We start from the raw sequence: 14425 nt of genomic DNA, 5'->3' as shown, positions 1-14425 counted from the left end.
ACACTTTTTATCTAGTATATTTTCAGAAACATCAATTTTAAAGAATCATTTGGACACAGACTCATTATTAGAGATTTATGTCTAAAAATGTCCACTGCTGCAGTATTTATAATAGAAAGGTAACTGGGAAAAGATAACGCATGCAGTAAAAGTGCAGCTAAATCTAGTGTGGAAATAGAGCGGATTGGGCATGTGCTGTGTTGCTGCCTAGGACAGCATTGCAGAGCAGCAAGAGAAGTGAGCCAGAAAGAGTAGGTAGATGTGGAAAATGGAAATAGCAGTGTTGACGGGCTTTTTAATGAGGTATGCTATATTGGAAAGTGCGGACCCATAGTATGAACATATCACATGACTTAGTGTTAAATGCACTAAATGTCCCTCCCGCCCCCAAAGAAGCAGTCGTATTCAGTGTTAGCAGAATGACATGTAAGGTAGAATTAGAAGCTGTCTTTAGCTTTTACTTACATATTTGCTCCCCTCAACAATTTTGTATAAGAAACTATATATTTATAAAACCAGTGAAGAACATTACATAATTTTATCAAAACAGTAACAATGTTAACTAACATGGCTTTAAACCTCTGTCTCGTTACAAATTTCCTCCTGTAAATTGTTTTCTGACCTCCAGACTCATTCCATGGTGTGTGTGGCATACATACTGGTGAAATGAATAAAATACAAAACAAACAAAGTGACCAGGAGAATTGCTACTTTTATGGCAGTTAGCGTCCTAATGGTAAAAGATCAGCAACAACCAGATGCGGGCCATGGGCCATTAAGGCGCTCATGAAAGCATTTGGGAAGTTAGAAGGGTGATCAGGACTTTAAGGTTATCTTAGTTATATGGCATGTTTGAGGCCAGCCTGGGCTTCATGCTCCCCGTCTCAAAACAAACAAAGGCAAAAAGACATATGCTGAGATACACTTTGATAAGTTGTGAGAGAAAAGAAATGAAACTGAAGTAGTTACTGTAAAACTACTGAGAGGTCTGAACTAGATAGGATCTGAGTGACTGACCACTTCACAGTGACACAGGGAACAGTTTGGGAAAGGTGCATTCTGGGACCAGAACCCCAGTGTGGTTATAGCATGGTGAGTGGAAGTGAAAATAGCAGGTAAGGAGGTAGGCGGAGCCAGACCACCAAGGACTGCAGCTGTCAGAAAGCTTATACTAATGGCTGTGGCAGATGGTTGAGTGACATTAAGAAAATTAGCATAACCTACTTGTTTTAAAAAGATGGCCCCAGTTGCTGGCTGGAAAATCATTGTAAGGAGGCAGGAGGCAATGACAAGTCACCTAGAGTGGCAAGAATTAGTGGTGGCCAGAGCGGTTGAGGGACAGCGCTTTGAAACAAGTAAAGTACAGTTGCGAGTGGAGCTGGTCTTGCTGACTGTCACCCAGGGAGCAGCAGGGAAGAGGGCATTAGAGCTGCCACCTGAGGTTTGGATGTGAGCAGCTGGAAGAAGTGTTGCTGTTTATAAAGGTGGCCAAAGAGGGTCAGCCAACTCTGGGGGTCAGCGCGGGCTCTGATTGGGCACATTGAATGAGCTATCTGAAGAGAGATGAAGGAGACTAAGGGCAACAGTGCCACTCTGTCCACCCCTCCCCTGTTTGAGCTCTGTGAAGCAAGATTCTAAAACTTGTGCACATGGAGCTGGGTGCTGCTAGCCCTCTGCAGGCTTCCATGTCTGCCATAGACCTGGGGCAGCTGGCTCTTTGGATACTGCGTGAAGGAGAGAGAACAAACCCCAGGCAGGGACCTGCCTTCTGGGGAGAAGTTGCCTCAGTCTCAACTAACAGGGATGGCTGGTAGGCTCGTCCTGTGGAGGCGGAGGCCAGCGTTTGCTGTACTTTATCAGACAGCAGACTTGACCTCCACAGACCAGATCTCTAGTTGTGGGATCATTCTTTTGAGCTGTGATGTGCTGGGCTGGTATTGGTGTGTATTCTTCTGCCTTGTGGAGAGCAGAAGTCCTTATTTTTCATGCTGAAGAGATGAGACTTTGGAGTTAGGTGAGGATCATTTGTTTGCTGTTTTGTAATCTTTGGTATAGATAGTAAGAGAACTTCCGGTGGGAGGCCCCCCTTCCTCTTCTTTTTAAGTTGTGGTTGTTGTTGTGATAGGACAGAGTCTTGCTATGAAGCAGATTATCATCAAAATTGCCATCCCCCTACGTCACCTTCCTTTTCATAAGTGGTGAGATGATTGCTGTGTTTCACCACACTCAGATCTGAGGCCTAAATTATAAAATTTAGTAAAAAGGACAGAAGAAAGTTGGTTTGTCCTGTTTGTTGGGGCACCTCTGGCCAGAGGCTTAGATGTTGGGAGGAGAGTTGCCTAGGAGGAAGCTGCAACTATGCCAGCTTGCGCACTGGAGAGCAGGACTGTGAGAGGCTGTGAGAGGAGCTCTAAGGATACGCTGGCTTGGAGCGTGGTGAGTCGAGCGTAGAGAGTTTGACCTGGCTGATAGGTGGTGGGGCTGTAGCCCCGACTGGGTGCTGCCAGAGGCTGTGCTGTGAAGGAGGAGGATGGCTTTAGAGTGTGCTCAGACGGGGCAGTTGTCGAGCTGTGGATCCTGGGAAAGCTGTTCACAGGTCAAATGGGGATGAGAGTGTGAGCTGGGCTACTCAGGACCCTCAGTTTTAGAATACCTTGGAGGAGATGGGGCAGCATTTCCTTAATATTCATCATCTGTAGCCCCATTGTAGAGGGTTTCCTGGTTACAAAGACACAAATGTGAATTTTTTAAAAAGTGAAATAAGTGATAAGGGAATGCCTGTCTTAGGGAGCCTGGAGTGATTAGAAAGGTAATGTATGTTACACGCCATCCTCGTCAGTGATCTACAGCTGTTAGCAACAGAGGAAATAATGAGGAAAGAGTGTGATTGAGAGCAGCTGAAGGAAGGATTTTACACCAAGGTCATGATCTGACCAGGACACGAAACACAGCTGTAGTGAGAGGAAGGCGGAGACAACAGCTGTCACAGTGACAGGGAAAGCAGAAGCCCGGGGCAGCCCCTCTACTCTTCACAGAGTCCCTGGGCCTCCTGTGAGACAGACGGTGGCTCCTGGGCCACTGCAGCACCCCTAGTCCTCCTGCTCCCCAGCGCTTACCTCAGCAAACAAAACAGAACAAAACAAAACAAAACAAAACAAAACAAAACAACAAAACAAAACATTGGCTCATGCAAAGGTGAAAATAAACCCATGCACTTTACTTTAGTTCCGTTTGCTTTCGTTTTGTTGGGGTGGGGTGGACAGCCGGCCAGACTTGTCCTTAGTTTATTAGAGCAGTCGTCTGGCCAGCAGGTTCTTTGCATTTACTTTTTTGTTTTGATTAGAGTGATACAGAATTTTTAGCTCTTCTTTCTTTCTTTTCTTTCTTTTCTTTTTTCTTTTTTTCTTTTTTTTTTGCCCCAGGTCCAGCAAGACTATGAATCTCTGTTCCAAATGCTTTGCTGGTAAGTGCAGAAAAGGGTTTGGGTGTTTTCTGTTCCCCCCCCAACAATTTATTTATTTATTTTTTCTTTTTGGTTATTTTAAGATTAAATTATTTGGCTCTCCTTTGGATTTTGCATGGGGCTTTGTTGTCTTTGTGTTGATAGCAGATTCTCTCCACTGGGCGCTTCATAGATTTGCTTAAGATTGCTGAACTCGCTCTCCGAGGAAATGAAATTTCATGTGCACTTGCACCAAATCCAATTTGCTAAGCTATTGGGGTACAGAGGAATTATAAAAACACATGTCTGGTTTAGTAGGGTCATGTATACTAATCTCTGATTTTGATTTAAATGATTAATGGTAAGTGTTGCTTTACCAATGAGAATGCCACAGGAAGAATGTTTTCATGTTGGAGTCAGGAAAGGAGTCAGCTGAGTTAGCCCCTTCCAGTCAGATCCCTCCTTGAACCATCTGGGGTAAGTCACTTCGTCTTTTTGGACTGTAGAGCCATCATTTGTAAACTTAGGACTGGCACATCGTGCTTGCCCAGGACTTTGACCATCCCACACATTCCTTGAATTATGACTTCTTCTGGAACTTAAAGTCCTCAATTTAATTGTTTAAAAAACAAGTTTCTCCAGCAACCTTCTCTGTACGTCAGCTCACCTTACTGATTAGATATGTTTAGTTTCTCTTTTTAATTCAATCTGTCAAAGGTAAGCAAAGCTGGACAGTGTAGAGTGTTCCGCTGTTAGTGATGCACTGTAAGGACAGGCCGTGTGTATAACATGCTGAGCGGAAGCACAGACTGCACAGTTCTTCTCTAAAGGAACAGGTCAGGAGTGTGGGGACAGTTGACAAAGCAAAGGTTCTGTAGACCCGCAGAGATGAAGTGGACCACAAAGTGTGCCACCGCTGCGTATGAGCTGGGGCTGAACCAAGGCAGAGTCCGGGAGGTAGGCGTGGTAATTGATTACACTTGAACACGTGGTTTTCAGGCTATTGAGAGAGATACTTGGAAGTTGTAAGAGGAGATATACATACATGTCAAAAGGACATAGAAAATTTATAATTCTAAGTTCATTTTAGTAAATGCTCTGAGAGTGATTAGGACAAGCCCTTGAGAGTTGACTAGAACAGTGCATTCTTTTTGTAGTCGTTAGATTTGAAGAGGCAAAGTCAAGGGTGGGGGGTTGTGTATGGGGTAATTCTAAGGATGCAAATTTTTTACTTAGAAGGCTGTGTAAGTCTTATATTGAGGTGTGTCTGTTACAGTCAGGAAGGGGCTCAGCGGAGTCTATTAAAAACATTAATGATTATTGTACTAATTGTTAGTTGACCAATTGAAGTGCAGTTAAAACATCTCTTAAATCTTAAAGTAATAATGAAATTCCACCCTTTAAAAGTTAGTTTCATTCTCTTCCTTTCCGTGCCTGTGGTAGTAGGACGTTCTGAGGCAGTGGGAGTCATGGGTGGTGTTCCTCAGGAGTCATCTAGCTTGGTTTTTTTTTTTTGGACTGAGACTTGAAACTTACCAATTCAGAAATCCTCCTGTCTCTGTCTCCACAGTGCTGGGCTTAAAAGGTTGTACCCCCTTTGTGTGTGGCTTCTTATTTTTTTTAATAAACTCGAGCGAGCAAGTCAGCATGCTTGCCTGGCAAGGACTTATTTAGGGTGCTTGGGGGGGGGGGTGGAACCAGGGCCTCACACACTCGTGTAGGCAAGTGCCCTTCTGAGTTTTCTTGTACTTTAAGGATTACTGTCGGTGTTTTATAATCTGTGCCATCTTAACTGTATTACTGTTAGAGTGTTGCCTTCACACTTCGCTTTAAACAGTGTTTCTTTTCTCAGTTCTGGAGACTGAAGCCTAACTCAGGATACCAGCAGAACCGCAGAAACTGATCATCCATCTGGTTTTGCTACTCTCTGATGTTCCTTGGCTTGTAGTCATTCTGTTACTGACCTTATGTCTGCTGTGTGTCTGTTTTCTGTCTCCTAAGGACCTGTGACATTGGAGTTAGAGCCCTCTCACATTAGGGATCATTTTTATGTGAGGAATTCTTAGTTACATCTACAAAGAGCCCTCCTCTTTTAATAAAAAGGTTCATTTTCAGGATGTAGGTACATATAGAGATAGGGGTGGGAACATCCTACCATTTAGTCACCGAAGGAATCGGTAACTACTTTAAAGACAAATAGGCATGTAGGGGGCTTGACTCCAGTTTACACTTGTTTATCAAAGAAGTTGAGAGAACGCACAGATGTGAGAACTGCTTGGTTTGGAGATGGTTGTCTCTTATGTAATGGACATGAAGAACAGCAGCGTGACGTAAGTGCTTGCATCTCTGTGCTGTGTGTACTCGGGACTGGTGAGGTATCAGGAGGAGCAGGCTTAGGTGGGTGGGGCTCTTCTGCGTGGACAGGAATCTGAGTAGGTCATTGATGATAGACCGAGTGATATTGAACGCCACAGGATTTTTGTTCCTTTCTGTGCTCCTGTGGCCTTGATTCCACATAGCTGTACTTACTGAAAGTATTTCTTGATCTGGTTAACTTTGTGAATTTTTGTTAACCATTTTGAAATTAAAGTTTTCTATCTGAAGAAGGGATAGTGAGTGAAAAAGAAACCTTAACCTTAAGGTATTAATGCATAAATAACTAAAATTTGATTTTTACTACTATAAAATTTCATATTCAGAAGTCCAGGGTGCTTGTTGACTCTTATGATTCTAAAATAGATCTTTTTGTTTACAGTCTGAACTCTCATCAAAGCTTGTGTTAACTTTTTTGAGTTCCCCCACACTGAATATTAGATACAAGAAAGGAAAAGACCTTAAGACCAAAGGTTTGGTAGAAATTGAGAATTTCTATTTGGAGAAAAATGAAAACAGTACATGATCAAACTGTGAAAAGAAGAGAACTTGGGCATGTACGAGAACTGTTTGTAGATAAAGATAAAGGCAGGGTGTGAATAGTTCCATCTATTTTCAGAAGGTTTTAAAGTCTGAATTGTCTAAGATTGCTGGAGCTCTTTCATGACCCTTAGGATGTTAATTTTATATACCCATTTTACAGATAAGGAAACAGCGGCTCACGCTCAAGAGTAAATAGATGATAGAATGAAGACTAGAGGTTGGTGTGGGGTGTTGGGCTTAGGCCTCCTCATCTCCACAGTGTGCTGTGAGAGGCACGGTGTGGGAGACCAGAGCATCGGAAACACCTCAGGAAGTAGACAGAGAGAGCATGCGGTGCCAGCACATTACCTCCAGGTTCTGCTCTGCCCAGGCTCTTTTCTTTGAGGTCACTTGTAATTTTCTGTAGATTTCCAGGGAGAATCAGAGAGGCATGCTGGAGGGTCACAGGTTAGCTGACTTGGGGGGAGAGAGAGAGAGAGAGAGAGAGAGAGAGAGAGAGAGAGTGTGAGTGTGAGTGTGTGAGTGTGAGTGTGTGTGTGTGCGGGGGGAGAGGAGAGAGGGGACTGTTTTTATCTAAAGCATTTTCTATTTTGGTAGTGAGATTCTCATTTCTTAACATCTTTCTTGTTCCTTTTCATATAACTTTTAGCTCATTAACCGTCCTCTCTGTACTGCATAACAAAGCTTTGTTTCTAATTTAGTCTCCTGTGTTTAGCTTCTCAAAAGATTAAAAAAAGTTTGAAACTGATTTAATTGTGGGCTTGTTGGTGCGTTGTCAGTGGGAAGGCGAAAAGGAGTTTCATATTTAGACAGTGTAACTGTAGGTTTTGATTGTTAAACTGCCTTGTTGGTATTCCTGCTCTCATACATATGTGCATAATCGTTAAAGAAACTGGCTTCCTCATATCCATAGTTAGCAGCTTGGCTGAATTATGGAGAAGCCTGGCCTCTGCCTGTGTATTTGCTCATTTGGGAATCTTGTGTGGTTTATAAGGACACTAGTGATTTCTTCCCTGGCTTCCCTGTGGAGTTTGCTCCAAATTATGGTGTAATTTCACTACCCTGTCCATACTTGTGAGCTGTTAATTTGTACATTCCGATGCAGTTTGTTTCGTCGCGTGCTTTTGTAATCCAGACGGAATGTAACAAGCTGTGTGCTTTAGAGACCTGGCTTTGCCTTGCCAATTAGGGCGAAGTGGTTACTGAGAAAGAAGATGTTTTAAATAAAGCATGGCGCCTTGAGTGGGATGGACCGTCATTTGGGAATAGTAAGGTATGGATAGTTTTACTTCTGGCTCACAGAGATCTGGGGATAGTCAGTACAGTGGGGAAGGAGGCTCGGGACTCTATCAGTTGAAAGCTTTGCCCTTAGAGCTCTGCCCTTTTCTCTTCATGATCATTTGAGGCATGGGTTGGCAGGATTCTCTAAGTTCCCGAGCATTGAACTGATGACTGCTGCAGTTCCTGAGTTTCACCTGCTGCTGTTAAGGAGCTCGAGGATCTAGGAAACTCTCCGAGCCATTTAGATTTATTTTTTTAGCGTATGACAGTCTCAGAGTAGAGATGCTGTCTCTAGAGATACTTCCATTATGATGATTAGTTTGTCAGGTGCTGCTTGATCTCCAGCTGATAATGGCAAATATTAGGCATGAACGGCTGACGAGTGGACGTTTAGTTTTAAATTTCACCAAATATTTAAAAGCCCAGATAGATGTCTTTGCATAGACCATCATAGGCTAATAATTTACCAGTTCACCCTTAAGAAGGACCATATTTTAGTATTTGCATATACTCTAAAAACAGAATTATTTTTAGATATTATCAAATAAACTCTAGAAATCAGTATTGGTTCAGTTAAATGGTAATGTTCTTTTTAACAATTTTTGCTTAGGAATTATTTTGAAAAAAAAATTAGATTGTATCAGCTGCCTTGAAATAATGCCAAGAGGAAAATTAGATGAGTAAAGAGCTGGTGAGGAGCTTATGCAACATTTTTGTAGAAAGCTCATAGGAGTGTATTAAAGAAAGGTTCTAGAAAAATGAGCTGCAGTCAGCTAGACGTAGTTACTCTCATTTCTAGCTGAGGTCTTCGGAAGTCTTGCACAACCTGCTGATGTTTTGAAGAGTCATGGTAGCAGGATATCAGGTGCTGCGTACTCCTTTCAGAGTGCCAGTGCCAGTGTAGATAAATGGTCACACTGCCTTCCTGAGAGAATGTTCAGGAAGCCTTCAGTCGGCTCTCCTTTCATTAACAATGTATTCGGCCACTGCTAAATTGTTTAATAGCCCAGGAGAGCTGATTCTGTTTGAAAATATTGACATCTGTAGAAGTTGCTGATTTGTCAGCTTTATGTGACGTGACGGTGGTGTGCTTTGACTCTGGCCTACGACACAGCCAGCCATCAACTGTCCATGAGTCGTGGTCAGGGATTCTTGGAGCACTGGTCCCAAGTTACCCTGGCAGCTGAAGACTTGTTTTTCCTGCCTGCCCTGGCCATCCTCTTAGTGGGGTGCCTCGTACCATTTGTTTTCAGGGAGTCTAGAGGTGTGAACCCCTCAATCTTAGATGAGATGGTGGTCACATCCTGATTGAAAGGAATAATAGAGCCTTTAGGTGTAAAACACCAATGCTCATCCCAGGTGTTTTCTGAGTACGAGGTTGAAAATGAGCTGAGGATTACCTCATTTGAGCTGGAAAAAAGGCTATTTCTTCTTCTTTGTGGATTAGAGCCATCATTTAAAAAAAAAACAATCTATATATCTATATCTAGATATCTCCTTGTTGTGCTAATAATCGTAAGACACTAGAAATCTTTAGATTCTGTCAGGTTAGAAACTTCTTTGGGGCTGAAGGACAGGGGTGTTGGGGGAGCAGAGGCAGAGGTGGAGGCAGAAAAGAGGCAGAGGGAGGTATCTTTGAGTTCAGGATCAGCCTGGCCTAACGAGTCCCAGGCCAACAAAGGTTACATAGCGAGCCTCTATGCTGGCCAGTTTTATGTCAGTTAGACACAAGCTAGAGTCACTTTGGAAGAGGGAACCTCAATTAAGAAAATGTCCCTGCAAAATTGGCTGTGGGCAAGCCTTGCTTATCTTTAAGTCACTTAGTATCTGCAACTTTGCACGTTAAGGCTGCGCAGTACCAGTGAGTTATTTGCCCCCAGTCCCCTCATACTCTTTGTGTTATTACACAGATGTGTTGTTTGTGCTTTTATATTTAAAATGCCTTCTTGGCACCATCAGCCTGTGCACCAGAATTAGAACTGTACAGGGTAAAATAAGCATGATCTCTGGGCACAGTGGGGTGACAAAGGCAACCAGGAAAGTGACAGCAGGCACACCTTCCTATCAACTGGATAGAGGATCGACTAGAGTAGAGCAGAAAGAAATGCAGTAGAGACCAGTATGGGTTTCACATACTTTTATTCGTTTGTTTACAGAATTTCTCTATGTAGCTCTGAATGTCCTGCAGACCAGTCTAACCTTGAACTCGGATATCCTCCTGCCCTGTGAGTGCTTGGATTAGAGGCATGCACCTCCACTGGCTACCCACTTTTAATTTCTAAGAAGGTAAATAGAACAAACTTTTACCTGAGCCATCAAAGAGAAATAGGAGACCCAAATAAAAGCATATATGAGTATTCAGCTTATACCAGAGAACACAGTGGATCATGGGAACCCCTATGAGTAGTTGTACTTTAGGAAGTTGGAAACCTGGAAGAAAAGGGTAGATTCCTGGACATGTAACCTACCAGAACTGTATCAGTAAACTCCAACAAAGCAATAATGAGCAACAGGACTTAATTAGTAATGAACATTATCCTATCCAAGAGCACCCGGTATTAGATGAATTCCTACTTGATTCTACCAAACTTAGACTATTTCTCAACTGTGCCAGAGAACTTAGCAGCGCTGGTCCAGCGAACAGTTTCTTTGAGTGGCGTTGCTCTTGATGCTGGACTAGACAATCCAGAGCGCAGTGAAGCTGCAGACCGAGATCCTTGGTGGACACGTATGCAGAACACTAGCAAACGGAACCTGACGTGCATTGAAGGTGTTTGCTTCATAACCAAAAGGTGGTTAGTCTCAGGCATGGAGGCGATGGCTCAGAAGAGCAAGTGACGGCCGTGACACCTCGCATCACTGCAGCCTTCCCGAGGGCACACAGAAAGGGCAGTTGGGGAGCTAGCATCCTTCATGATCAGTCCTCAGTGATTAGGTATGGAGATGCTTCGCATTCCCGGAAAGCTTCTCATGTCTTATTCTGGGATGCAATAAAATTGTTAGACAATTTTGGTTTTGTTTGTTTGTTTTGAGATGTGTTAGGCAGCCCTGAGCTACTGTAATTTTATAGCCTCTAAGGTTTCAACTCTGTGTTGTGAGAACCATCAGACCCCTTCTGGGGCCCTTGTGAGCACTTGACATTCATTGCTCTCTCTCATTCTTTCAAGGAATTTCAGTCTCTTTCCTAACACATGCCCTGTCAGTGCCTGGCTGAGAGCAAAAGTGAGCCCACACTGGTCTCCTGTATTCTGTCATCTCCAGGACTCTGGTCTGTAAACTCAGTGTGCTTCCACTCTCTGGGGCTCTGCCCTTTAAACTCTTGAGTTTGCTGGTGGTCCCCGCCCCCTACAATTCATCCACCATACCAGTGTCCTGCCTCGTTGGGCATCATCCTTTGTGTCTGGTGCGTAATGTCTTGAAAGTGGCTTCTTGGAGGCTGCAGAGATCACTCAGTGGAAAGCTAGGTAGCGTGCATGACTAATGCTGATGGGAAAGGGCAGATCCCACTGGTGTAAGATATATTTGCCTAGCTAAATTGCTCAGTTCTGCTTAAGTGAGATACACTGTCTCTCGAAAAATTAGGACAATGGAGAAAGATATCCAAGGTCTTTGATGACCACCTTAACCCCAAAGTTTCATATATTCTGACAGTTGTCTACTCTGGGAAGATAAATCAGTTCCTCTGTCCATATTGGCTAGAGAGGGAGGGCCTCTTACCTAGATCATGCTTAAACTATTCAGTTCTGAGTCATAGGAAAATCTCAAATAAAATGAATATTGTTTGCATTTTAAGGACTATATTCTGTCTCATGAGTTTGCACTAGCCCTTATGTTAATGATGTATGTGCCATTTGTTCCCATGGATCCAGGCAGAAATTATCATATCATATCATATCATATCATATCATATCATATCATATCATATCTATATTTGGTCTTTTAAGACACTGCACCAGAGTGCATAGGTGGCTCAGTGGTGGATCATGAGAAAAGCATTCTGGGTGTATCAGTGGAATAGTTATTTTGGTTCCAAGTGCCAAAATAGTAACCCAGTAGCTCTTTTAATCCACTGGGGATCTTAAGTGGAGAGTTGAGTGAGGCCATTGCTTTGATAAACTCCAAGAGGACAGTATAGATCACTGGGTGAGAGGGTAGGTCTGAGCCCTTGCATGGCTCTCCCATTTGTCTCTGGGCAAGTTATCAGTTAGATTTAGATAATATAATACTATAAAATTCTAAATCACAGTGGAATCGGCTGGGGAGCAAGGGTGATCTAAATTACCCTGGAATAAGATTCCTTGGGTTTTTGTTGGAATTCATATGTAGAGAGAAAGAAGTAAATGTGATTAGGGCTGTTAGCTTCTAGAAAGAAAAAGAAAATTTGTGGATTGTGATGGGGAGCAGGTTTGGATTTAATAGGTGTTGATGAGTTTGGTTTTGGGCTCAGTTATGAAGGGGCTGCATGTGTTTTCTGGGACTGTTAAAAGATCTGAAATCTGTTTCAAATGTTGTCATGTTAAACAACTGAGATTCTTGGCACACAGCTAGTGTTCATTAAACCTTTGAATGACCAAATAGATTGATAGAACTGAAGTTTGTACACACGCTAGTAGTACTCAAACCTTAAAAAGTATGTTAAAACATACTGCTGGAGGGTAGAAGACGATCTCAGTTGTTACGAGTACTGGCAGCTCTTTCAGAGGACCAGATTTTCATTCCCAGCTTACAACCACCTGTAACTCTGGTCCTGGGCCATCTCACACGCTCTGGCTTCCATGGATACCAGGTGTGCATGTGATGCACAGACCTGCATGCAGGCAAAGTACCCGTATACTTTATGTACCTAACACACAGTCACATTGCTGGGCCTCTGCTCCCCAGAGCTTCCAGTTTTGTTCCTGCTGGGGTGGGCCAGACTCACTTTGCTTTGCTGACAATTTCCCAGGTGATGTGGTAGTGTGGGGACCATAGTTTGATGACCATTAAGACGGAAATACGGAAAGTGTAGAAGTGTTCAGATCTTTTAGAAGAGAAGAAGAGATGGATGAAACCACAGAGTTTAGTGACCATCATTTGCTAGGTAACAGCGACAGACTTGAAAATCTTCAGGCTTGGAAGATTATTATACCAAGTGAAATAGGTTAGAATGAACGAGTAATAATTGCCAACTTCAGTAATTGTGAACTTTGAAACCAGGGTGTATTCTGAGGAGGGCAAGCTTCTGAACATTGATGAAAGCCTGAGTTTAAGAAACTCGATAGTTTCATGAATTTTGTGGAGACATTTGCCCTCTGGTCATGAGCTCTTTAGGGTGGTGGTGTTGTTAAGCATGACAGGTTAGAAAGCAACTTTTAAACAGCAAAGGATGGAGCTGGAAAATGCCAGGGTAATGGACAGCTGCTCCATGAAGATGGTAAATCTGCTAGGAGTAGGATGACAGCGCCCGCCCGCCCGCCCACCCACCCGCGCGCTCAGGTCCTCACATTCGGCCTCGGTGCTCTGCACAGTTCTCACTGAGTTTCAGTTCTCTTTACTGTGTTCTCTTTATGTGACCTTGGAAAAATGACTTGGGTTTCTCTCTTTGCCCCAGTGAAGGGTGTGGTAAAGAACTGGTGAGCTAGAGCCTGATCGTGACTGTAAGGTGTGAAAGCAGCTTACTCTAGTAAGTTCACTCTGGGAGTTGTGTTGTCTGTGTGCAGGTTTAACCAGCACGATCTGCAGTGCAGCACAGCGCAGCGCAGTCCTCCTTATGCTCTGTGACGCTCACGGGCACCCACGGACGTGTCTCGTCTTCTCTGGCAGTGCTCACAGAGCGATGGCTTCCCGAGAATGCACTCAGTACCGGTTCATTAAGTGTGAGTGTAGCACTGGAAGTGCATAGACGTTACCAAGCTCAAGAGTCTTGTTCTGTTCTAGTTATGTATGCTGTTAAAAAATGAATTTTACCTTACAGATTAGGGCGTTAAATAGTTTCTGTTGGCTGGAGTTTTCTCTGTGTTTCACCATTCTAATCAAGTCAGCTTGAGCAATATGGATGGATATTATGGGTAAAAACATGGTTTCCTAGAATGTCAAATATGTAATTATAAAATAAATTTAGTAAATGTGAATACCCATGGACTACTAAATCAGAGATCCAGTGTTTGTAATCTTTGCTTCATAAATTAAAAAAATCCTTGAACGCTGTCTACTGCTGTGTCAGGCTTGTGTTCATGTTTTGAAAGGTTTTTGTTTTTCCAGTAAATTGGGACAACTTTAATCTTCCAGATCCAGAATTAAATGAGACTAAACCTCCAATTTGAACTTAAGTGATTTTCTTCTTGAGAACACTTAAACTTGAGCTTCAAGCTTTAGAATGAGTATCATGAGAAATTCTCAAGTTGGTCAAAGTTAATTTTCTGAAATGTCTGCTGTGCTTTCACTAAGCAGTGTGGGAGAGGTAATCTCAGTCTGTACTCATGGAGCCTGGAAGCCTAGGAAGGAGAGCAGCTGCTCTTTGCCAAACCATGTGCTTGGCTTTGGGAACCTGGGGGAGATGTGTCTCGCTTCCCAAAAAGTTTGAGAGTTAATTGAGATCTGTGTTAAATAAAGGCCGTAGATGCTCTCTGAACTGTCACTCGAGGGCACTGGTCAGCTCAGTGACTCAGTGCACAGTCAGCACAGTCACGGACTGTGTGTGGGGAGCCTCGAACACCAGGACACTAGGTCTCCAAGTGAGGAGGTTGAGTGTGTGCGGAAGGTGCACATCCACACACACCCGCTGCCCTGTGGCAGATGGTGTCAGGG

General features: G+C 43.3%; 1 protein-coding gene across 1 annotated transcript in view; it reads left to right on the top strand.

Moving 5' to 3' along the window:
* The window catches only part of Zfand3 (zinc finger AN1-type containing 3), a 191290-nt gene that overhangs the window by 50172 nt on the left and 126693 nt on the right, over positions 1-14425 (top strand). The window contains exon 2 of the mRNA XM_032888523.1: positions 3423-3463. Coding sequence (XP_032744414.1) covers positions 3423-3463 — 41 coding nt within the window. The remainder of the gene's footprint in view (positions 1-3422; positions 3464-14425) is intronic.

This window comes from Rattus rattus, chromosome 18 (genome assembly GCF_011064425.1).
Source record: "Rattus rattus isolate New Zealand chromosome 18, Rrattus_CSIRO_v1, whole genome shotgun sequence".
Taxonomy (NCBI): Eukaryota; Metazoa; Chordata; class Mammalia; order Rodentia; family Muridae; genus Rattus; species Rattus rattus.
This window is presented reverse-complemented; position numbering and strand designations above follow the sequence as displayed.